The sequence below is a fragment of the Micropterus dolomieu genome, linkage group LG14, assembly GCF_021292245.1.
Source record: "Micropterus dolomieu isolate WLL.071019.BEF.003 ecotype Adirondacks linkage group LG14, ASM2129224v1, whole genome shotgun sequence".
NCBI classification, from domain to species: Eukaryota; Metazoa; Chordata; class Actinopteri; order Centrarchiformes; family Centrarchidae; genus Micropterus; species Micropterus dolomieu.
Window position 1 is genome coordinate 19,432,038 of NC_060163.1, and position 25,116 is coordinate 19,457,153.

The 25,116-nt window shown below is 39.6% G+C and overlaps 2 protein-coding genes across 6 annotated transcripts in view; one reads left to right on the forward strand and one right to left on the reverse strand.

Annotated features, from left to right (window-relative positions):
* Nucleotides 1-6,834, forward strand: part of LOC123983624 (CDP-diacylglycerol--glycerol-3-phosphate 3-phosphatidyltransferase, mitochondrial) — a 28,660-nt gene extending 21,826 nt beyond the window's left edge. The window contains exons 9-12 of one of the 4 annotated variants that reach the window (XR_006828240.1): nucleotides 693-841; nucleotides 922-1,070; nucleotides 2,645-2,828; nucleotides 6,239-6,834. Coding sequence is in view for 2 of the 4 variants with exons in the window: in XM_046069918.1 (XP_045925874.1) it covers nucleotides 693-841; nucleotides 922-1,041 (269 nt within the window). In the remaining 2 variants the exon portion in view is untranslated. The remainder of the gene's footprint in view (nucleotides 1-692; nucleotides 842-921; nucleotides 1,071-2,644; nucleotides 2,829-6,238) is intronic. The other 3 variants (XR_006828239.1, XM_046069918.1, XM_046069917.1) reach the window with 3 other exon arrangements.
* Nucleotides 6,835-8,348: 1,514 nt separating this feature from the next.
* Nucleotides 8,349-24,357, reverse strand: cyth1b (cytohesin 1b). Of its 2 annotated transcripts, none has more exons than XM_046069919.1 (12): nucleotides 24,177-24,357; nucleotides 17,882-17,964; nucleotides 14,001-14,065; nucleotides 13,409-13,475; nucleotides 12,759-12,877; nucleotides 12,002-12,195; nucleotides 11,562-11,710; nucleotides 11,012-11,123; nucleotides 10,323-10,399; nucleotides 10,133-10,204; nucleotides 9,462-9,616; nucleotides 8,349-9,361 (listed from the first exon to the last, which is right to left on the reverse strand). In XM_046069919.1, the coding sequence occupies exons 1-12, from the start codon at nucleotides 24,202-24,204 to the stop codon at nucleotides 9,283-9,285; spliced, it is 1,200 nt and encodes a 399-aa protein (XP_045925875.1). In that variant the 5' UTR covers nucleotides 24,205-24,357; the 3' UTR covers nucleotides 8,349-9,282. The 2 variants fall into 2 exon arrangements, with proteins under 2 accessions (XP_045925875.1, XP_045925876.1); XM_046069920.1 differs by lacking the exon at nucleotides 24,177-24,357 and adding an exon at nucleotides 22,098-22,458 and having other exon boundaries at nucleotides 10,323-10,401; nucleotides 11,011-11,123.
* Between the last annotated feature and the right edge of the window lie 759 nt (nucleotides 24,358-25,116).

Genomic DNA, 25,116 nt, shown 5'->3' on the forward strand with positions numbered 1-25,116 from the left:
AGACATTTTCGCAGTGATGGCACCCCCTATTTAAGTGTTCTTCACGGAGTGCTAACGGTCGATAGCTAACATTATGTTGTAACAACGTTCGTAGCAAACAGTTTTACGTGCTGCAGGCAGTAGCACACCATGGAAGTTGACAGCACACCTCCTGGCAGTGCTGGCTCTCAGCTGTCGCTGAACCAATAGGAAACGCCCACTCGGAGGCTGACAGCTTACACAAATATGTCTGAAAACAGAAATATTTGCACAATAGCCGCAGCATCATTGTTCATTTTTCGACTGATTGTTTCTGCAGAAACTCCCACATCAAATCAACATGTCTTACAAGAGATTATAATATAAGCCAGGGTTGGCTGTCCAGACTAGTTTTGTGTGGCTCAGTGAAAATAATGAAGCACATTACTCTCCCTGTTCTTTTCCCTGCTCTGCTGTTCTTCTTGTGGTCCCGCTGGTATTTAGCGTGAGAGAACAGGGCTTGTACAGTCATTCTGTCGTAGCCTCAGGACAAGGATGTGTACGGGTACACTCACTCTCTCTCCCATACTTTGGGGTTTTGGATCGACGCTGGGGATTTCTGCATGCGCTTCCTTTTAGTTGTGGTCTGGGCCGACAGAAATCCCTGCGAGAAACGGCCCCTCTGAAGCATTACCACCTCACTAGCTCACTGCACTTTTTTTCCTCTCCTGCAGGCCTGTGGTATTACCTCCAGGGGCAGGATCGACCTTGCCTCACTCTAATTGGCTCCCCTAATTTTGGTTACCGCTCGGTTCACCGTGACCTGGAGGCCCAAATCGCCATTGTAACGGAGAACGAGGAGCTACAGAGCCAGCTGCAGGAGGTCGGCTCTTTTTTTTTGTGATGAATGACCGTGTAACTCTACTGAATACACACCTGTGTTTTAAACTGTGTGCCTCTTAGGAGCAGGAGACGTTGTACCAGTGCTCCACTGAGGTCTCCGGTTCTACGTTTGAGCGGCCGGACCGCCACGTGAAGCTGTGGGTGAAACTAGTCACTCCCCTCATCAAGAATTTCTTCTGAGATGCCACCAGGTGGTAACACAAAAAAATGTACACACTCGCTACACATGAAATGTACTCACGTGTTAAAGGATTATTCCAGTTTTTTAACATCTTGAATTTAATTTATTTTAAGTGGGGAATAAAAGTCCAATTGGAAAAGAAACATGAGCAGTTCACCCAACTCTGCAGCTCTCCTCAACTGTATGAAGCGTTTTAGAGTATTTAAACTCATGATTTTGGTTTTTACGGCTGCAACTTTACTATTTTGGTTCAATCTCACATCGTTTCCAGACGCAGCAGGCAGCTGTTCAGAGAGAGAGAGAGAGAGCTCTAAAAACCCACTGTACACTTCCTGCACAGCCCAAACAGCAGAGACACAGTTAAGAGACTGTCTGGTGAACATAGTGGAGCATTTAGCTGCTAAAGAGCCAGATATTTCCCTCAGGAGTTGGTAGAGACCAAAAACGGAGCTAAATAGAGGGTGAAATATTTATTTAGATTCATCAGATGGACAGAAATGTGACTTCATAATATAATAAAGAGGCTCTGTGTCTGCTGGATGTTTAAAAAGGCAACTGTCTGCTAAGAAGGTCACCAAATCAAGCAACATATCGATTCTAAGTTTTAATAATAGTCATAGCCAGACCAGTTCAGCCAAACAGTAGACAGAGAGAAGAGAAAAATCTTAAATCACCCAAACTGTCTGTTCAGAGACCAACTTCCTGCTTCAACTTTGACCTACAGCACTTTCTGTGCAGTGAGGGATTATTACCAACATTTCGGGTGCACTCGCTTTGCATGTTTTCTCCAAATGAAGTGGTTTAGATAATTTCACTAAGCTTTTTACAGCTGCCCTTCAGACTTTTGTTGTTGTTTTAAGGGTTGCAGCAGTATTCCTGTCATCATTACTTTTAGACAGCACCATGTTATTAAAGCTGATTTACTAGATATCAGCTTCCAAGGAAACTTAGTCAACCATGTTATGTTTATTTCTGACCCCCTTGTGTTCCCTTTAATTAATCCAACTTTCTAAAAGTCCAAGAGCCAGAAAAACCTTGAATGTTATAGATTAAAATTCAGGTTCTTCTTATCCAAACTAAAGTTACATCTCAGACTAGTGTTTTACCGACTTTGTTTTATTCTTCATTGTTGTTTCCTTTACACATGCACACTAAACATCCTTACATCTACTTCTCATGAACACTATAAATATATATACAAATTTTAAGCACAATGCACGAGTCAGAATATACTAAGGCTGCAAACTAACAATTTAATTTGTTAATTCCTTAACATCTCAGAAAAGCATAGAGCCATGGTGACATTTTATTCTTGAAAAATGACTTTTTAATATACATATGAGAACTGACTAACTTATAGCCAATACAAATGAAAGTCAAGCGAGTATTAATAAAGCAGAACTTTCCTTAAAAATATGTTTCACAGCTCCCTGCAGTTGTGTATTGTTTCCATTTTTTGTAAAATTCAGATTTTGTCTGTGATTTTTGCAGAGTAGACAAAATACAGCCCTGAACATACTGAACACAAACACACACACAGTAAAACAGGCTGTGGCTTCTTAGAAAATGCTTGCAGTCATTGTGGCGTGTCCCAAATCGCAGGTCCCGTCCTCGCCTTCCCAGCAGCCCAAATCACCAAAATGAGAGCAGGGACAGTGTGTCGGCTGATTCACTCCTGTCAAGAAGTGAGTCAGTGCGGCGTTATGGTGATGATTTGACAGTGTGGTCTGTGAGTCCTGTGAGGACTTGGCGGGGTGAAGCTAGAGTCTTCGTCAACACTGAAACAGTGAGTCAACAGAGTACATTTCAAGTTAATTTTGAAGAGATGTGTACTTTTGTTTGTGAAAACAGAAGATGTTGAAGGAGCAGAAGAGGTAGTAAAAGACAAATTAGAAAGTAAGGTATGTTTTATAACTCAAGTTCCAGCCTAAGGGAAATAAGTTAAGATCAAAGCAGAAGATTGAGGAAAAGACACTCAACAGTTTGTCGGGGTTTTTTTTTGTTAGTTTCTCAGAACAGGAAGTATGACAGGCTGGATAATGACGGTAAATGGGCGGTGTCTTATCGCTACCTGGACAGAGTCAAATGAAAAAAACACACAAATTGAATGACATGCTGCCAGGAGGAAACCGTTGTATATAGATCTTTCTTAAGCACAAACTCTACTCACAAATATGCACGCAGCAGATGTGAACACCTTTTCAAGACAGTAATGTGAGCAGGATCACATTCAGGCCCGTTGTTTCAAATACTTGTTGTAGTCCTCGTTTTACCGGCATCATGACGCACACGCAGAGAGGTTGGCTCACGGGACTCCTCAGAGACCTTGGGCTAAAAGTTGTGAACTCAAAAACATATTTAGACAGACAAAAAGTTTTTTTAGTGACAAATGATACAAAGATTGAGAGCTGGAAATAATAGCTGTGAAATCTGATTTTCAGTGACTTGAGTAAGAGGAGTGTTGTTGACTATGGATTTGAAGTATTTTAAGTTGCACTGTTTTCATAATGTTTTCAGAAAGAAACATGAAGTAAATCTGTGAGAGCTGCGGTGAAGTTTCTGGGTTGCAGATCTGTGAAACATCTTTTAGTTTTGACTTATTTCACCTGTGGTTTAACATAATGTGCTGATTTAAGCTGCCAGTATACGTCATTGGAAAACTGCACGTCAGACGGCCGAGTAGCTAAAAAATTTAACTGTATATTTGTGACCCGATTTTAAAGATATACGTGTTTTATTAGGAACCAGTGGGATAAAGGCTGACAGCTACAGAGAGGGAAGGGAAGTCTAAGTATTTAGAAACAGAGTAAGAAAAATGCAGACGGCCTTAACTAGATTTACATTAAAACAACTATATATGATTCACACTTACTTCAGCCAATTAAATAGAAGAGCAATAGAAAAGGTTATATCGACCATAGATATTAGATTTTAGACATTTTATTCCTCTTGTTTTTTTCCTGTGTTTTATCTGTAATGTCTTTTTAATTCTCGTATTTCTGGATCATGGCTTCCTTTTATTCTACTTTTTTGTAACATTCATGTAAAAAAAGAAAAATTATACAGTATAACCACTGACTGTCTGAATGTTGTCTGTTAGGTTTGTAGAGCAGTTTGTTCACTCGCTTTTTGTATCTGTCTGCCATTGTGATCTGTGTACTTTACCGCTTATCTCTTTTTTGTTTTTCCTGACAGAGGAAAAAACAAAACACGGCCCTCCAACAATAGCTTTGCCGGTTAAAAGAATAACAAGCACAAAAAAAGTCCTTATCGGCAGCACAGCACACGTCTATTGTTAGAAAGTAGTGACAAAAGGTTGGATCTTCTCCAAACTCTTTTCCCCGTCAGCAGGGTGAAAACACAGCTGATGTTCACACAGCATCATGATGAATGCTGGTTTAACAGGCTGTTGTGAGGGACCTGTCCGCCCTCTAGTGGTGAAGCTCTGCTCTCCCACTGTGGTTTCATACATAGAACTTCCCCCTGCCGGCCCATCAATGGCTGCAGAGTTCTGTAGGTTACAAACAGGGCCTGACGTTATCTGCTGAAAGGAATAAAGACCGCTCCAGAGGTCTCTTGAGTGTTCTGAGACATGTTTTCGATTGATTGTACAAAATATCATTGGTCATCATGATGAATGAAACATTTGGTGAAGCAGAATGTCTAATTTAGACAATAAACAAGATACTTTGAACATTAAATAGGGTATTACTTCCCTTCTTTTTGCATTTATCAGAGGTGTAAAAAACAAAACAAGCTGGAATCACATCATTGTCTGCACCTTTGGAACTAAATTTTCCCTTTTATATAATTCATCTGATGGATCTCATCCACCAGCAGCAGAATTTATTTTCTCCTCCAGTTATTTATTTATTTTATTTTTTTCCTATATTATGTATTATAAATATAGTAGGTTGTTCTTAATGTAAGTTTTTTTTTTTTTTTTTTTTTTTACAGTAAACCTTTTATTTAAATTACATATTTTTACAGAATAAAACAGTAAAATGTAAAGAGTATGTAGAAAGAAAATGTAAACAATGAGGCAGATGTAGTGTAGGGTCAATCCTACAGTAAATCCTGGTTTCTGATTGGCTGTTCCTACTATGAGAATGCATGTGATTAATTATGTAATGAACTGAAGAATGTTTTTACTCCCAAGTTGGCTTTTTAAAGGTCAACCAAAGAGTAAAGTTTTATTTTATTTGAACATACTTAAGTGTACTGCGATGGACTGGCGACTTGTCCAGGGTGTACCCTGCCTTTCGCCCGATGTCAGTTGGGATTGGCTCCAGCCCAATCAGCGGTTGACGATGGATGGATGGATATTTAAGTGTAGTGCTTTCTTATGCAATATTTTTCCTGCCACTAGGGGCCAGGCATCACTGTCCTATCATTACATATAAGTTGCAGAACTAAGCACCTTTTTTGTTTTTTAAAGATAAATCTCCAGTAATCTTTCAAAACCCAGAACGTAATTTTACATCAACTGTTTTTTCCAGAAACCCCACATATTCTTCTTGAGGTTTCCTCCATGTTCTTTCCTGTTTTTAAAGGGTTTATTCCTTATACGAATCGAGGGTGTTTTGTGCTGTAAAGACTGTAAAACCCCTTGAGGCAGAATTTTTGATACTGGGCTAAATAAATAAAATTGACATGGCTATATGTAGGAAGGTGCAAGACTGTTGGCATCAGTGACTCCAGTTATTGGTTATTTAAATAGACATTTGAGCTCAGTCGGATCTTCGTCAGAGCTTCAAATCTATTTCTAAGTCCAAAGATGGTAGCAGGAAGTGACATGTAAACTTAGATTAATGTACCTGATAATATATTAGTGGTATTTTCCTTTATTTTACCTTCATCTACCTTTTTTTTGGTTGAAGAATAAAAACAACTTGGGGAAACGGGTTAGAAATCTTTTGTTTCTGGCAGCAGATGTTTAATTCAGATTGACCGAAGAGTGTTTGAAGAATTTGGAAATATCTTCAGAAGTTTGTTTTCATGTTTGTTTCATGACGCTCTGGGTTTCTGGAAGAAAAGAAACGGATGCTTGTGACAGTGTGGTGATAATGTGAGGCACAAACTTAGGCCAAGTTCTCTTCAGCCTTCACATCCCTGATAACAATGAACCACAGTTGATTAACTCTTACTCAGACGTCGTAGACTAAATACTGAACATCATTTCTCTTTGTTGAACAGGAGGCAGGTGGCTTCGGTTTTCTTCAGTCCAGATGGTTGAAGGTCTCGGGGGACATCGGTTCGCTCCTGCAGACGGGAGGGCCGGACACACTCTAGTATCAGCGGCATGCTGGGAGTCTTCAGTGTCACCTCGGTTTTAACCCTCATCAGTGTGTGCCAGGAAGAGAGACTCACACAGGAGCAGATGTTTGTGGTGCATTCAGGGGGTAAATCTTTTCATTTAAACTCCAGATCCTGAATATCTGTTACTCCTTTAAAATTGTTTGTTTCAACACTCGATGTCATCACACTGTGGATTTCTGTTTTTATCACTAACTACAAGCATTAAAAATAATAATACTACTGTACATGTTGCATGTATAAGATAGTGATACAGACTTCAACAGTAAATGTCCCTGATGTTTAATGAAGGCTGTGATTGTTAACAGAAGGGTGTGGTGAAGTATTAAAATCCCTCGAGGAGCCTTAATAACAGTTTTTAAGAGCTCTTGCAGTGAGTTTACAACTCTGCCTACAGCAGTAATCAAAACTAACCATCCACTTTCTGTGTGTTATCTTTGTAAATTAAAGGACGATGTGGTGAGTTTTTAAAAGTACTTTAAATGTTTGACTTTTTTTTTGTTTGATGCAATGGAGCATTTTTAACCCTGACGTTAACTGCAATGTTCCCGATGTCATATCGGCCAAAAAGGTGACCGTTTTCTGTACCAACACCAAACAGCAGGCAGACACAGTTAGCGATTAGATGATGAACACTGTGGAGCATTTAGCTTTGGCAACTATTTTGAGAACCGGTTTGAGTAATTAAGAAAAAGTCCAAATTGATTTCAGCTTTTTTTACTCCTCTGTGACAGTAAACTGAATATTTTAGGTTGTGGACACTAACATTTTATAGACCAAACAAATAACAACAATAAAAAAATAAGACAGATTACTCTAATGAAAATAATTGTTAGTTGCAGCCCTAATTGTTGCTCCGTAACTGCTGGATGTGTAAATAAGCAACAGTTTACTAACAAGTTGTTTGTTTTTGCTGCCCTCAAGTGGCCAAAGTCAGTTATTGCAGGTTTAAGGGAAAAAAAAAAAAAATCAATAAAAGAGTAATCTTGTAAATTTGCAGCCCCATTATAGGTGAACAAAGTTCATTTTCCATCCTTGTATATGTTTAATACAGAAAGATTCAAACATAGCGAGTAACTGGAAAAAGACTACGCTAACATGTACTTCAAATGCATTAAATATTTGGTTTACAAATCTGATTCTGTCATGCTTCTTGTCCAAAAAACAAAATAAATATTTTTCTGAAACGTGGCTGATTTTTGGGCACTTTGGTGCAGCAGAAACGAGTATTCTCTCCTATTAAAGTTGTTATGGCTAACAAACAGTTGCTTATTACACATCTAGCAGTTACGGTGCAACATTTTATATATTTGGAGTCGTGTTTCTAAGCACCTGGTGAATGTAAGTCTAATATTCACTCTCTTTTTGCTCTGTTTTTGGTCTTTACCAACTCTCTGAAGGGGAATTTCCTGCTCTGCCTCATCGCCTTTCACAGGAACAAGTTTAAAATCTGACAGCAGTGTGATCGCCTTACCAAACATGAGAGATGACCACATGTAGATGAGGAGCAGGAAATAACTGAGAAAAACCTTGACATTAGATCTTTTTTCCTGATTGAGGTCACTTGTGGTTTCATTGATGGTGTCACAACATTATGATGCTTGAGCTGTTATAGCTATAGTTACACTATATAAGCATTTTATTGTCAGATTTATTTTTTTTAGTGTCAGTATTTAGTAGTTGGCTGCATCTTCTACATTATGTGGTTAGGATTTGGTCCAAGCTGTATTAAAATCATCCAGAAACAAAACACGAGGAAGCCTAATCTAGTTTGATAAACACATTTTCATTACAAGGTCCACTTCTCCTTGGTGTTTCTCAAGCTTCAAAGTTGTTTTGTCAAGGTCAAAAATGAACCTTCAAGCTCCACCTGAAAGTCCCAAAATTGTCAGTTTTGTCAAATCTAACGTACTTGTTGAATTTTGTCTAAATGAAAAAAGCAATCACACTTTAGTTTCCCGAGAAAAGTCAAATAAAATAAAGTTGAATATTGGTTTACAAACCTTTTAATGAGACAAAACTTTACAATAAATTACAAGAATTCTGGATAAATAAATATTTAGCTATTTATGCATTACCTTCATTTTCATTAACAGTACTTTGACAGAAGACCAACAGCAATAAGAAAACAGGCTTAGAAAAAAGCATTTTTATGGCAAATCAGACTAAACAAAACAGTCCAGCGTCCCAGATGCGATCAGTCCTGCACTTAATGTGTTTTACAGTAGGTCTCTTCTTCTTCAAGTGTTTTTATTGGAGGACGAGGTTTAATCCCTGTCTGGAAAAACCGAGCTCAACTGATCAATAGAGATTGGAAACTTAACTGAAAGTGTTTTTAGGCTCTTCTGAAATGTATCTGAATCACATTAATGTACGCTGTGATTTCTCCATCAGCTGCCCCCCCACACACACGTCTGAAAAGTGCAAAAACCACTTCTGTCTTTTTCTCACCTCATGTTCAACTATGAACAAACTTAATTCTTGTTTTAGTAAGTGTTACATACTCCCAGCTCTCTTGTTTTATTTTCCATCCAATTAAATGTTTGAGTAGCTGTAGAGACTCGTTGTACCACATCAGCACAAACACGGTCCGTGTGGAGCGGCACTGAAGTGACACATTTCAACAGCTGATTTTAAGAGTGGGAGTCCTAACCACAGGGCACGGCATTGACACAGTACTGCAGGAGTAGAGTGTTCAAAAGGAGGTGTTTGAGGATTAAAAAAAAGAGGTCTATGACTGATTCATTTCATCTCCAGACGGGAAATGAAACTATGAACATAAGGTCAAACCTGTGGGTGAGCTTCTTCAAAAGCTGTATCCTCTGTGGCAGGTCCAAGTGTCCAGGTCCACTGCAGCAGCGAGAGTATCAGGTCCACATCCAAGCAGCTGCATTAAGTAAAGAAATGTTTAATCCTCAGCAGCTCTACAGCCCCTTCAGAGACGAGACCTTCTTCTTCCGAGCAGCCAGCATCTCATAGAACGGGTCTTTGCTGATGGCAGCTCTGCAGGTGGAAGATGATTAACGAGGGTTAGAGAACACGACATTTAGGAAATCATAATCATGATCATCTGCAGGAGAGAGGGAGTTTAAATGTGGTTCACTTGATGCTGTTGATCCATTCTTCCTTCTCCTCTGTGGTCGGGGCGGAGATTCTGTAAAAAGTGTGGTTGCCCTCGACCACGCGGCCGTCTGCCTCCGTCTTGCAGGCCTTGATCACCTGATCCTTGTGGTCCGGGATGTAGAGCTCAAAGCAGTTCTGGTAGAGAGCAAAACAAACAAGATCTGTCAACATGAAATGTCTGAAAAGTGCAAAAACAAACATGTTATGCGTTTTTCGGGATTGGGGGGGAATAAATAGATTTCCTGACGACAGGATATAAATCATTAAGAAAATAACTTATTTGTGGTGAGAAAGATGCTGCTCTGTATCTCCCAACACTGTTTTAAAGATGAAAACAAAGAATGACACCTAGTGAGGTTTCAATAAAGCAACTAATGGATGTCAAACCACAATAGGTGCAAGATACATACAGAATATCAACATTTAGTGGGGCATAAAGGTGAGATTTTAAAGACATCACCAATAATAGCTTAATTTTCATTTGAACTTTTTGGATATATTTGGTTTTTTTTGCATTCATCAAATTGTTTATTTCCATCGCTATTTCCTGACGTGACACTAAGCTAAATACCTTTTACTAAGAGAGAAAAACAGCAGAAACAGGAAATTATAACTAAATGTGGCAGATAAAAGATAGAAGAAAGAGTTTACCGGCTTCTTGGAGTCATCAACTTCTCTGATACTCAGGTTTTCCAGTGGAATAATTCCTCTGGGTTCCTTATCCTTATAAACAGCAGAGAGAGGGACAATAAATACAATGAGAGAGTACTTACTTAAGCCTACGTACAGTATTTAGCAGATATCTCTTAAGCTCCAGTGTAGCCAAATAGGAAGTACTTACAGTCGTGTATTCAAAGTAGTAGAGGCAGTTATCTGTGAGAATAAACCAGCGTCTCTTCCAGGTCTTAACTCGTCCACCTGAATAGAGATTACAGGGGATCCACGACTTCAGTAAAGACAGAAAACTTCAGTTGTTGGAATTATATGACGACGGCAGCCCTTTTAAGCACACTGACAGCACAAATCAGCAGGTTAAATTGAGCCGATTGATCGCAAAGATGAAAGCTGAGGGTAAAGTTTGGGCCCAGCGGTTAGAAACAGATGTGTCCACATCTTGGCTCAACAACATACAGCACAGGGTGACATTAGATACAAATAATGAATTCTTTATTCTGAATCAAGGTGAAGGTGAATGCACACAGCCAGTAGGATAAAAAGGCAGGAGGAGTGGGGTGTGGGCGGCTCAGAAGCAAAGCAGTGCATTAAAGCTGGGGAGTTTAAGGGTACGTACCTCCTGGAGTCAAAACCCATGAAATACAAACAAACAAGAAGAATGTCAACAAAAGAGTATTACAAAAAAATTACTTTGTTCCACACAAGGCAACATGTTATAGGTGCTGTTACAGATCCAGCCCACTAGAGGGCCCTCCAGCTCACAGTGACTAACGACAGGATTGACGGATCCAGACTGAATTATTTTAATTTAACAAAAAGTAAATGAACTATTTCACAGCACATGGATGCACACACCGAGTTTCAGCAGCCATCCTTCTCTGTCTGGGTTGAAGAAGGTGTGTGTGAGGTCGTTCCCATCATCCTCTGGGATCTTAAAGGGTTCATTCTTGATGCTGTCGTACAGGTTCTACAGGTGGGGGGTGAGATAAAGGTGGTGAAATGTTATAATATAGATTATTGGGTGGAATATGAGCATGACTATAAGCAGGATATTTACTGGCAGAGCCTATTTTCTATGAAATGGGACTGTCCTGACTATCTTTTGAAACGCTCAAGAGCACAAACACTTTCAAAATCCTTTTATTTGATGGCAGGAAAAATATTAACGATCCCCAGCATTGAGTGAGTTTGTTAGTTTGCGTGTTGGGGATGTGAAACCGACTGCAGCTCCATGTGACGTTCATCAAAGTAATATATAGTAATAATTTATATAAAATAAATCGACTGTGTTTTTGTAATAGTGCTTTTTTACTAAATAAATAATACTTTGTTTCTGAACAAGTATATCTCAGACTGTTTGTGTTGCTTAAATTTGAGTTGTTTAAGGAAAATAAACTTCTCTCACCCTTAGTAGCTCCTCCGGCAGATCGCCTCCATCATTGATGCCTCTGTTCATCGCTGTGAATCTCTGAACGGAGGGTTTGTCCTTCACGTTAGGGTTGTGTAGGCTGGTGTTCAACATGATCACAGCAAACGACAACACGTAACAGGTGTCTGTAAAACAAGCAAAGTGGGTGTACAATTTTTCAGTTTTTTGCGTGCCTCGGTGCCATCAGCTGATTTCAATTATTTACATTTTGATACAATAAGCAGCGGAAAGTGTACAGGAGTCTGTGATGTGATATTTCAGAGCCCTACATACAATATGGGGCCAGAATACATCATGTGAGAAGGACTCTTTGTCATTGACTCCGGTAATAAATTCTGTATTTTTTAGTTTTTATGTCTTACTCAACAAAACCAGGGCTGTCTGTTTCCTGAACACACACACACACACTTATGTACCTGTGCTCTGAAACACTCCGGGGTTACAGCGACAGTATCGCTGGGCGAACGCCTCCATCATGCGGTCGATCTTCTGAGCCTCACCAGGCAGCCTGAAGCTCCACAGGAACTGCCTGAGAGCCTGAACCAGGTTCAAGTCCGAGAACTCGTGTAATTCCAGGAAGGCGTGCAGAACCTCGATGTTGAAGTCATCTCTGCACAACACGCGCAAGCCCACACAAACACACACCCCCACATGCACACGCACACAGGGGGGAGTAAACAGAACGAACACAGGATCAAGAACTGAACGCAGCTCTGTTTCGCTCACTGAGTTGACAGCTAAAAGAGTTGGATGAGATGTGACAAATGAGATAACAGATTACTGGATGATCTTTTAGAACTGCTAATGCACCACCAGCTCATATATTTAGTATAATCTATTGATAAGGCCTGAATTTTATACTAGGATTATCCCTTTTTGAAGGACAGGTTCTCTGAGTCCATTATTCTCATTACTTCTGATGACAAATAGACCTTTTTTTAACTGAAGACTATTTAACATGTCACAACAGGAAAAGCACAGGAGTAAATAATATAATTAATGATGGCTCAATTCCATTTAGCTGCTTCAGTTTCAGGTGACTTACTGAAACACTTAAATAGAACGGAGCTATTGTTAATTTTATTAGTTACACCTGTGTTTTTCCTGCTGTGACAAGTCAAAATGTCTGCTGTAGAAAAATCAGTTGGAAGGGATGTCGTTAGTATCACTTACCTCTCCCCAAGGTAGTCGCCAATAGCCGTTTTATTAAGCCCCTCGCCCTTGTAGAGAAATTGGCCGATGTCATCGCTGGTGTTTTTCAGCAGGGAGCTGTCAATCAAGAAGCGAATCCCCTGAGGGAGAAAATCAGAACACACAACCCAGTCTTAACATCACACACTAAATATACAAATACACAAAATATGAAGATCAGAAAGAAATTAGTTTTTGTTCAGTGAGGTACAAACACCATCACTTGTTATTTCAATGCTTTAAAAAGTCCAAGACAGGGTGTCGGTTTCACCAGACATTAATGTAGAACTGCAACTGCCTAAAAGAACAATTGTAAGTAAAAATACCAAAAATCTCTGGTTGCAGGTTCTCTTACGTGAGAACTTAGGAGAAACGAAATCATGATCATAGTACTTTGTCACATACATAGTCACTTTGGGTTTGGGGCTAGTTAGTTAGGACAACACTAGGCATTTAAAAAGACGTCCCTGTGGACTATGGGAAACAGGCGTGTACATTTTCTGAGGTTTTTATAGACTTAATGATAAATCAAGAAAATACTCAACAGCCGAATCAACAATGAAAATAATCACTACTTGCAGCACTACACTGCGGTACATGAAGGAAGAGCCAGGCTCAACATTTATTCTCACCTTCTTGGGGTCCATGTTGAACTTCTTACGGCCCATGGCCATCTGTTTATTCCTCTGCATGCTTTTCCTAAAACCAGATTAAACAGAATAGAACCTCAATAAACAGCTCTCTGCAAACTCAAACACATTGTCAGTGTTTTAAACCCACTAATGCTGAAACAATAGATTTACCGTTAAATCAATTAAGTTATTTATCAAGGGAAAAATGCCATACATTCACTAGTTTCAGCTTCTCGAGTGTGAGGATTTGATGTTTTTCTCTGTTTTATGTAATTGTAAACTAAATATCTTTGAGTGTGGAGATTCTTTCTCAACCTTGGGGACACATATCACACACCGCAGCCTTGCTCAGCTGAAGGAGGTGAAGCTTTCGATATGGTTGAAAGCTCCGAGAATAGTAAGTGGACCTTGTGTTTAGAATATTTGAAAGATTAATCGATTATGTGAACAATTGTTTGTTACAGTGGGTTCTGTTCTGAAGGTCAGGCAGATTTTTCTGGACATTTCCCTCATGAATGCACCTCCACTAAAACAAAGGCTGAGTGGACCATAGCTGCCCACGCGCCAAAATGGTTGATGAGAGATACTTTACCTCTCTTCAGTCAGGCCCAGGTTCTCAATCTCATTGGTCACCTCTGCTATCTCATCCTTCAGCCTCTGAGAGTAGACAGAGAGAGAGTGATGAAAAACAAGAGGAGGCAACAACAGCAGATACATACGTGTGACGTGACTTCTGACCTCTCTGGAGATGCTTTGATCTCTAAGTCAGCACAAAGCATCACACATGGTTGTCTGCTCCAGCCACATCTCACTGACCAACACATCCAGACAAACACTTCTTACTAAAGAGATGACCCAGAAAAACCCCCCTAAAAATGCAGACGTGATTCACTCTCCCCGAGTCCGACTCATTCTTCCTCACGGCAGGAGTTATGTGGAACAGATGCCCTCTGCAGAAAATTCTCTGTGGGAGCTGTAGCACCTGTTCTGGGGTCAGAGCTGACCACCATTCCCCTGCTACCCTCTCCTGGCTCCTCCTCTCCCCTGTGCTGACCCAGATTTATCCCCCCTGACTCCCTCCCCGGTCTGTTTGAGTGCCACACTGGAGGGGAGACGGGAATATGCAGGATCAAAGACTTTGCCTGGCTTAGAGGAGCTGCTCCGGAGAGCTCAGAGGCAGAGGGGTTATGGGAGGAAAGAACTGAGGGGGGAAACAGATGGAGAAACACTGACGAACTAGGATAATTATAGAAGAGGCCGGTGTCTCAGATTAGAGCTTTAATCATCTGAAACTCTCCGTGAGTATGTGTATATGTGTGAAAACCAGGTAAAGAAGGTAAAAACTTCACTTGACTGGATTACTCCATGTGCGTCAATGGTTATAAACCCATATAAACGAACAGCGTCCTCCGTCTCCTGTACTGGAATATTTCATGGCTCATTACCCATCAGCCCGCCGGAGCAAGACAGGGCGGGGCTTTCAGGAGGAAAGCGCCAAACGAGAGTCGACCTCCGTAATAAAGCCATCAATCTATTCGCACAGTGCTGCTGCCCCGAGGGCATGTTTGTGTGGGTTTTTCTGTGTGTGTGTTTTGGTTGCTGACCGAGGACTAGGGATGAGGTTTGGTAGCATCAAATCTGAATCCTTTTGAATGTCTTATTGAAGCTTTATGGGTAGTTTGTTTGGTGGGGAATGACGACATCTTAGGTAACTAAATTGATTTTCTCAGCATCATACCTATATCACAGAGACTCTACTGTGTTGAAAGGGTGTAGGGCTTTCACCACATATTTTGTTACTGCTTTTGAGCCTGAATTGTTGTTGCACTGCTGCTGGTCCCAGAATGCCGTGTAATACTGGTAGTACTGGTAGTAGGCTGAGGCAGAGCACTCGTTCTTCTCTGGTTATCAAACATTTTATCTAAATAGATATCTAATGGTTTAACCGTTCACTGTAAAGTAAAGTTACAAACCAAGTAATACAAGTTTTTAAAAGCTGATACCAACATTTTTTGCCATTTCATCACAGGAACCTTATCAGGGGTGTAAACCTTGTGAGATGCTATTTAGAGCATCATAAGTCACTGAAACCATAATTTAGGAATTTAAAACTTTTTTTTTTTAGATTAGCAGAAGTTCGGAGGCTCGCTCTGTGCCCTGGAGCCTCTCACGTTGTATGTGGAGAGAGGAATGTTGCACAGACTACTCAACATTATGGAGAACACTTCACATCCTCAGTACAAACTACTGGTCAGACAACAAAGTCGGTGACTCCATTATCTCTGCAGTAAGGGCTGCTACAAGAAGTCATTTCAGGCCTTGGCAATTGAAATATATAATAACTCCCCTCTGGGAAGGGAGAGGAGACATATTTTTCTGAAAGCAGGGTATACACTTTCTTACACAGATATAGTCAGAGAGAGACATCTTAAAGGCCTTACTACTCTAATGATGTATAGTAGTATAACCTAGTAGTTTAAAGTAATATATTTTTACAATTGGTAATTGTATTTTTTTTAATCTGCCTCACATTTTGTGTAAGTTGTATGTTTTGTAACTGTGATTTAATTTTTATTTTATGGAAACACTGCAATTTCTATATCTATCAATATTAATCAATACGTACATGCCCATATGTGCACTGACAGTAACTGTTGTCCGTCTCTTTCTCTCCATAATGGCCATAAAGAGATCCATTGCTTATACACTTGCTCTAAAGTAACATCTGTAGTCCTTGTTGAATGTGAGTATTGTTTTAAGACAGACCTGAAAACGTGAACTTGTCCTTTAAGGCAGAATCTCCCACCACACTTTTTCAGGTAAACTTAAGTCAACAACAATTTTAATAATAAAGCAACATGTAAAATAGTATCCGATCCTGCATTCTCAAATGTTTACGTATGATTTAGTCTCAAATGTTTATATCAATGTATGATTCAGTATCTTTTTGCTGTCTTATTGTTGATAAGTAACATTATCAATTCATCTGGCTTAAATGGGTCTCACAAGTTTCTAAAGCTCATGTTAATGTCATCAAATTACTGTACCACCAGTCCAAACTACAAATATTCAGTTTATTAAGAGAGAGAAAACCTCACAACTGGCAAACTGAAACTAGGGAATTTGGGAGAATACTGTTTACAAAATTACCTTTTTAATCCATTAATCCATAATAAAAATAGTTGACAATTGATTTTTCTGTCAATCAGTTAATCAGCCCAAATGAAAATAATCTTGCAGCCCTTGACTCCATTATATGGGAGTTGGATGAAATTAGTCCCATACACAAGGGTAGAAGTATAGGGTCATTATTGGTTATTTTATGATTTTGGGACTACTTTTAACATGTATTTATCTTTGTTAATGAGGATTAAGCCAGCTTTCTCCCATCTTCCAAAACATAATTACCCAGATTAAGAGCTGAAACAGACAGTACCACTAATTTATTTAAGGTTGTACGAGGAACTGGGATGGGGGGGGGGGTTAACCTGTCCCCCCAGGCAGAGCTAGAGTATGTACACACACAACCACACACACATATATACGAGATACACCCCCCTCGTACACGTGGATCCCACACAAAGAGGATCATCTATCGTGAATGCATACAGTAACGCTCTGGTGGTAATACGCCTTTAGGCCCCACAACCCCCACCCTCCACCCACCCACACCTACCTCCCTAGGCACAGTGGTCTAGACAGGAAGGTACAAATCTACTCAAGGACACAGAGATAAGAAAAAACAACCTGAACAATGTGATGTTCAGACAAAGAGGGAAATACGGTAAAGATAACATGCTGTATGATTTGGTCATTCTTTCAATTCCCTGAAATAATTGAAAAGGTTTAAAAGGACAGGTTCATCATGTTTCAAGTCTGTCTTAAAACAATAGGTGCACATATGAATATTGAAACCATTTTTGCTGTAATTATTCCTCCTGTTCATACTGACAATTAAAAAAATCCCTTCTGAACGTGCAGTCCTCGTTCTGTGCAAAAATGTATTGAAAGATTTGTGGATCAGTAGATATCTTCCAAAATTTCTGTTTTAAGAACCAAATTCCCTCTTTTTGTTACTTTCCTTCCACTGCAGCTCAACAAAAAAGAAGAATTTTAAACTTTAAAAGATATCCACTTGATTTGTCTAACTCAGACATCTGGAGCCTCATATTAACTTTAGATAAACGTTTTCTGCACAGAACGAGCACTGCGGATTCTGTCCCGCATTTTTTACATTGTAAGAACTGTGAACTTTTCATTTAAAATGTTTCAACAGTCCAGACAATCACAGGGTTCACAGCAGGGACAAAACCAAACTCCCTTTTTTTGGCTGCACTGTTGAGAAAGCACTTTGCCCAAGCAGTAACAGCTGAAGGGCATAGCTACAGTGAACTACAGATGAATTCAGCTGGAAATTTGTTTAACAAATTGATTAAAGAAATAAAGGCTTTAGGAGGAAGTGTGTGTTGTTACTTGTATGTCATGCAGCAGCTCTTGTTTTCTGCGGCGGATGCTTTCCAGCTCCTGTCTCTCTTCTGGACTGAGGTCATCAGGCACTGAGGAAAGAAGCACACGTAGCACTCAGATACAAAGATCAAATACTCTCTCTTAGACACACACAGTGGATATAGTACACACACACACACACACACACGCTGAAACATGATGACTTTTTGGTCATATTAGGAGGAGGAAATAATAAAAATAATAAATATCGTCTGCATTCTAGTTGCAACATTCATTTTAGATGGAACAAATTATACAATATAAAACAAAACATTTTAATCACAGAAAAATGTTGTCAGTCAGTGTTGGCCAAAAATGTATTAACAGACGTCTTTTCACTAAATACCACGAAACCCATACGTGAAAAACTGCGTACAAATCAAACATGTTTTCACAGTTTTTCAGCTACACGTTTGGTGACATTTTGATGAGAACAGTGTTTCTCTATCTGTTGTCAATGTTACATTAATGATAGACAACCTGTATGTTCAGGAGACAGAGAGACTCTGCAGAGACGAATGAGAGAAAACTACTACTTCTACATGTCTATGAAGATTCTCAGTCATCCAGGTCATAGTTACCCCAGGTGGGTAAAAAATCAAGGGCAACTGGACTTGGCTAAAGATGCTCGAAGACGTTTCGTCTCTCTTCCAAGAGGCGCCTTCGAGTATCTTTAACCAGGAAGAAATAACACATTCTTCATAGTAGCTACTGTATACAAACTTTAGATGGATATTACTTAGGGATGAAACGATTGAAACTTGATGAAAATTACCTTCTAGTGAACGCAGGGTAAGTTAACTTTTAGCTTTGGTTTGTCTGTCTTACTTGCTAACAGCTTGTAAACGGAAGCCCTCAGTGTTGCTACTCTTGTGAAAACGCTACACGTTGTTCTGCTGCTGTGTGCGTTGTGTGCCTGCAGACTATTTATCCAATGCACATAACACGATAGGCAGTTTAGTCACCCAACCAGCATATCTTGTTCATTTTAAATATAGCAGCTATCAACTTAGATGCAAAAGTGTCAGAACAGGAGAAACGCTACAGACTCCTCTGTATGTCAGTTGTTGGGCTCACTGTCTTTTAAAAACTTGTTTGTTTTCATGTAATTGTGCATGGGGTCATTGCATTACCTATACAATATAAAATATAAAATCTTGATAATGCACACTTAGATGGTTTTCATATGTTTACAAAAGGTATTGGCTTTTATTTTATTGTTTATGCAAACAAAATGGTACTTTTATTTGCAGTTTTCAATGTAAAACTTGTTGAAATGGTTGCAGTGTGTATATCAGTACATTTTAATCTTTTTCGGCACATTTTTACAATACCGTAATAATACTGATAACCATGATAATTTTGGGAAATATAATTGTGATTTCATACCGCTTCATCCCTAATATTACTATGCAAGTGACACACTAGCATTACAATACATGTTAGCATTTATTCTTATCCTTAAATTTCTACTTGTGGCCACAGTAGCTGCTGTTCAGCAAAAGTTAAATAGGCTCACTTTGCAAATACTTAAGCAATAAATTCTATTAATTACACTCAGGAGTTTTGCTGCTACCTTACTTGGTTTTGTATGACCAGTAGCTAATGTCAGCCAGTAGCTATTGTTAGCACCTTTGAGATACATACTGCTGTAAAACAGATGCTGCTTCCAAACACTGGTTATATTTTCCAGACAGCTGCTTCTCCAGTGAACTCTTGATTTTAACCCACCTTGTGTAAATCTACACGGTTGGTACAGATTAAACAAAAAGGAGTTACTTTATCAGCGTAAACGTCCTCTTAACTGTGACTTATGTCCACTGCAAAGGATGCAACATACAGATACAGATTATTATTATTATTATTATTATTAAAACTAGCAAATAGTATAGTCCATCAGATGAACAACAGCATTTAGCATGAATCAGGCCGTTTAGCTTGCATATAACAAAAAAAGAGTGTCTTATGGGCTGAATTAAACAAGAAGACAGAAGAAGTTGTCTTAAAGAGGAAATGTTGGACAAAATATTTGCAATATGGGAGTACTGTTACCAAAATTTTTATTTGTTAGTTATTGTTAATTATTGTTTCTAACAATGTTCAGCCTCAATATTAACTGGAAGTTGGGTTATGTAAACACAATCTCCATTTTTGCTGTTAGCTACTGTTGATTTTCCTGGTTACTATTTCCAAAATAAACGTCAAACAAAACATCAAATCTCTAATGAATAATAGTTTAAAAATGGTACATTAGAGTTGATATCTGTTAAGCTCAAATATCCACCCCGCCTTACATTTACAAGCCAACTTAACTGTACAAGTGTGTCTGCAGAGGAATTGATAAGGTGAGGAGGGAAATGGCAGTGACTGACAGAACCACATTGTGGTTTTTCTCAAGAAAACTTGAGCGACAGAGAAAAAAGAAAGATTATATTCCAGTAATAAGAGAGTGAACGCAGGGAGTTATTGTGCTGAACTGCATATTTCATGTTTCACATCTAAAAAGGTTTTCAAACATCACACCTCTTCGCCGTCATTTATAATTGCTGTTCCTCTCCACTGGGTGCCTCATGGCTACTTTCTGAGGCGTATAAATTCTCTAACCAGTGACAAAAGGTAAAGAGAAGGTGCAATTAATGCAGAGTAACAAGGAGCCACAGAACACATATCAAGCTGTGCTGCTGCTGCTGTTTGTCTGCCTCATTAGTGGAATCACGCTGCCTTCATGACCAAGTTACTCAGTGTCAACCTCTCTGGGCAACAAAGTATTAGTATGTTTAATCATTATGTATAGCATTTTACAATGATTTTAGTAATTACAATGATATATTACATTCATTTAACTTAATAAGTATGTAAATTAACAGCAGAAGTCTGTTTGATCATATGAACTTCTGAGGTACTGAAAGTATAGCAAATCATTTTGGGCTAAGGGAGCTAAAATATATCTTAACTCAAGGTCAACTTACTAGAGTTTACACGGCTACAGTCTACAATGATCTAATACAGCAAGTATTTCAATTATAGATTTAACCTGATGATTATTTTTTTTTAAATGTTCTTGATGTTTGGGCGATAAAATGTCAGAAAATAGTAAAAAAAAAATTGAAGAAAAAGAAAATCTCAGCAAATATTCACATTTGAGGAGAAATTCTTGCTTAAAGAGTGACATAAACTACTAACTGATTTTCTATATTGTTGCTGATTAATACTCTGTCAATCAACTAGTAAATTATTTGACTTATTGTTTCAGCTCTACAAAAACAAATATGACATTATTATAAATTGTCGTATCTGCCTAAAAACATGACATGCATTGAAAGCTCCAAAAAAAGCTAGTAAGAGGACCTTTTGTCCGACCATTTAAAATGGAGTTTCTCAGGGCATGCAGACACCTGTGGCTATGTACAAGGCAAATTAAGTCAAGTCCAAGGTGGTGTGACAGGTGCACCAGCCTTGGATACTGATATAATTTACATATTGCAAAAACACAGACAGTGACGCACTCGCTCATCACACACACATACGTACCCCTCGCCCACAGAGAAAGGTTTAAGTAGGCCGGAGTAGCTCTTATTATAAACCTCAGGACAAGAATAACACACCATTGTGAGCAGAGAGGCAGTGAAACTGGCATTCACACTCCCTCCCTGTCTCTAGCTTTTCATTAAGAGAGGTAATAGTAAGAGCAAGTGGATTTTTTTATGACGGCTTACACTGTCATATCATCCGTCTCTCAAGCAAACAAACACACACATTCTGACGCAAATAACGACAAGCTCCTCAACCAGCTTCCCTGCATAGTCTCGAGGTCACCAAGTGTGTGTTTATGTTAGCAAGTAATGGGACACCTTGTTGCGGCAATGCTGCTCATGACCAGCTGCTCTGGATGACCCAACATATCCAGGCATAAAGTTCACTCTCTGTCCTCCTACTTCCACTCTGGTTTGCACGTTATGCAGCACATTACTTCCTCTGAAGACACAATGACATACGCAAAAAAATAAAACCGCACGTACAATCTAACTAGGTTTCCGGCTCCAAATAAGGTTTCTCAGGACGATGTGACGACACATATCCACACACTCATTCAGATAAATTTCTGCAAAACAGCTCTAATGCAGAAGTTATGATGACGCACTCAACGCCTACACATTTGTGTCATTAATCTTGAGGCTCATACCAGAGAAAGCTTGTCTGCTGAGTGACTGCACCACCAGTCTCAATGGTCCCAGTATCCCCAGTGCAGCCAAAAAACACCCTGTTCTTTAGTATTTAGTAGTTTTGATTCTTGCTCCAGTTATTTTTATAACTCTGGCTCCAGAGTCCACGAGTCTAACATAGCCACAAATTCCAGTACACAACAGCCTGTTTCTTGCAGTCCAGTCTGGTGTCTGCAGCAGCATAACAATAATCCAGTCCTGCCCGTGCCCTCCAATCCCAATCCCAATCCTGTGGTCCTCTAGTCCAGCCTCCCTGCTTCTTAATCCTCAGGCACTCGTTCCAGGAGAGGGGAGAGGGGCGAGGAGGGGAGCGGGCCTGCAGCTAAATGAGAATGAGGTTGAGCGTGTGAGGGAAAACCCTTGAACTCTCATCCCCCCTCCTCCCCTCTGTCCATCTTGACTCCTCCCTCCCTCAGTGAGCACAGCATCAAACACAAGCTCCCCCACGTGGACACCAGTGTCCAAGAGAGAAAGACGGCGGGGAGGTGCTGTTTCGCATGTCTCCTCCTCATAACAGTGTATGGAAAAGGGACAAGGAGGGTGCACCTCGCCTGGATACCAGCAACCACCAAAATGCAACAAATAACACATTTGCACACAACAGCTCTCTGTTCTTGGCAGAATAAAATCAGACTTCCTTCTCTGCTCATTGCATTTGCTCATACAAAAGAGCGCACACACAAACCAACAACAGCTCCCTCATTGGCTTGTCTCATTATTTCACCCACAGCATGGCAGCTGACCCAGGACCCAGGGCAAAGCAGTTTGGTTATGACTAGAAAATTATCTGTGTTTAGAGATTGAGAGTTTCAGTGTCTAACACTGTTCTGAAGGCGATAATTGTCCATTTCTGTGTTCACAAGGTGGTAATTGTGTGTTTCAATGAATGTTCCCTAGCCCGAGGATAACAAGCTCAACAGAGACGTGATATAATCCTGCGGTTATGGTAAACTCCCTGCTGACTGATCGCATTCACACGGCCTTAAGGCTCGAAAGTCCAATAAGAAGCAAAAGCAAATCCAGCAGCAGGGGAATAACGGGGGAGGACAAAATGTGCCTTTGCACAGAAAAGAAAAACATCCTTAAGTGACAGCGAGACGAAGTTGCTGACAACCTGAGCTGCTCTTTCAGGGTGGAAAAATATTTTAAAGTGAAGTATCTGTCAGGTGGGAGAAAGTTATCAGAATAGACTACCAGGATTATATCTTAAAAATAAGGTAGCACTGACTTTGTCAAGTGGAAAAAAGCTTTGAAAAGTACTTCCTACTTGACAGCAGCTACCTTACTTAAAAATCAACTTATGTTATTGGTAGTCCATTTTGATAGCATTTCCCCCCCCCCGGACAGAATAAGCCATCTACTTTTAAAGCACATCTGTAATCTGTTTTAACAGGTCTTTCCTCTCCAGACAGACTAAGGTACGTGACTGTAAAGCACATCCTGTAAGAGTGGCTCAAATTCTCAGAGGAAACACTAGTGCGTTTGTAAAGAAGCTGATTTATAATCCAAGTTCATTCTCATGTTTTTGTGGCAGTTTCTCCCTCTCTATGTGTCCAACACTTTGGTCACAAGCTGGGAAAGTGAGCAGAGAAGTGCATGCAGCCAAGTCAACCAAAAAAACCCCCGTATTTTGGAGAGCAATTCCTTAATTTCGAACCCAAAAACAGGATGCATTGGTTGTATTTATAGACACATGAACTATAAAGTGCTGCACAATAAGGTCAAGCCCCCATGGGGTCTGGCCTCAATTCAGATTAATAATAATGGATCCCTTGTGCCAGTTAATAAAGACTGCCAAAGAGCATTAACAAATCAGTCCAATGTGGACTTGTTGCTTTCGCTGTGCTGATAGGAAATTAAATGCAGAAACACACCAGAATGTATTTTATTCAGACGCGCTCACTTCCGTTATCTAGCGTTAGATAAAATTAGGTTAGTTGCTAAATTAGTTAGCCCGCTAACCTGGTTAGCCCCAAGGTTAGCCCTGCTCACTATAACCGACTGTAACTAGCTTAGTTAAAGCGGGTCAGGCAACTTACCAACTCCGTCTTCCGACTTTAAAACCATGTTTGTGATGTTGGGCAGCGACGGCTTAGAGAACAGCGCTAAATTGTTCACTTTTAAAGTAACTTTAAAGGTCGAAAGGTTTCACAATTTTTTCTTACACAGTTTCCGTTAGACTGGCAGTTAATGACAACTGTCTCTGCGGAGAGACAGCCGGCGCAGAGACAGGATGAGGTAGGCGTGGCTTCAACGGCAGCAGCCAATCAGAGAGCGACTGAGCACAAACAACCTTTATCTATCTATCTATCTATCTATCTCTCTACTTATGGTAGATCAAATTTATGACATAGTATGTCACAGTTTTGACTTTCTAAATCAAATCTATTAAATATATAAACATTTTACTTTTAAAGTGAAGTCATAATTATGATTTCTAAAGTCATAATTACAAGATACTAAATGAGATCTCATGTTTAACTCAGAGATATTTTGTCATAATTATGACTTAATAGTTCATCATTTTGTATCGTATCTCATACGTGTGGAGTTGCCATTGTAACATTCCAGCTAATTTTATTCTTTGGCATAAACAGTTTCCATACATAGGGTTATAAAGAGAAAAGGAATGAATGAGGAATGAAAACAAATAATGTGTTTGCATGCTCACAGGTTCCATATTTTTCAAGTCTACCCTCTTGGTTTGTGTATATGCATGTACAAAGTAATGAAATGTATCCAACTCAACAAGAAGTAAGAAAATGACTCTAAAATAATACTCCCCCACCTGCTGAACAAGAGAGACATATTTTAATGGGTGTGAAGGCTGAGGAAGCAGGTTTGATATTAGATATGGATGGCTTGTGTGTGAGAGACAGAGGAAGGGAGAGGAGAGGATGTAGGGAAGGATAGAGGAAAGGAGGGCAAAGGATTGCAGCTGTGCGCTTGAATCAGCGCTTTATTCAGGGTCTGGACACA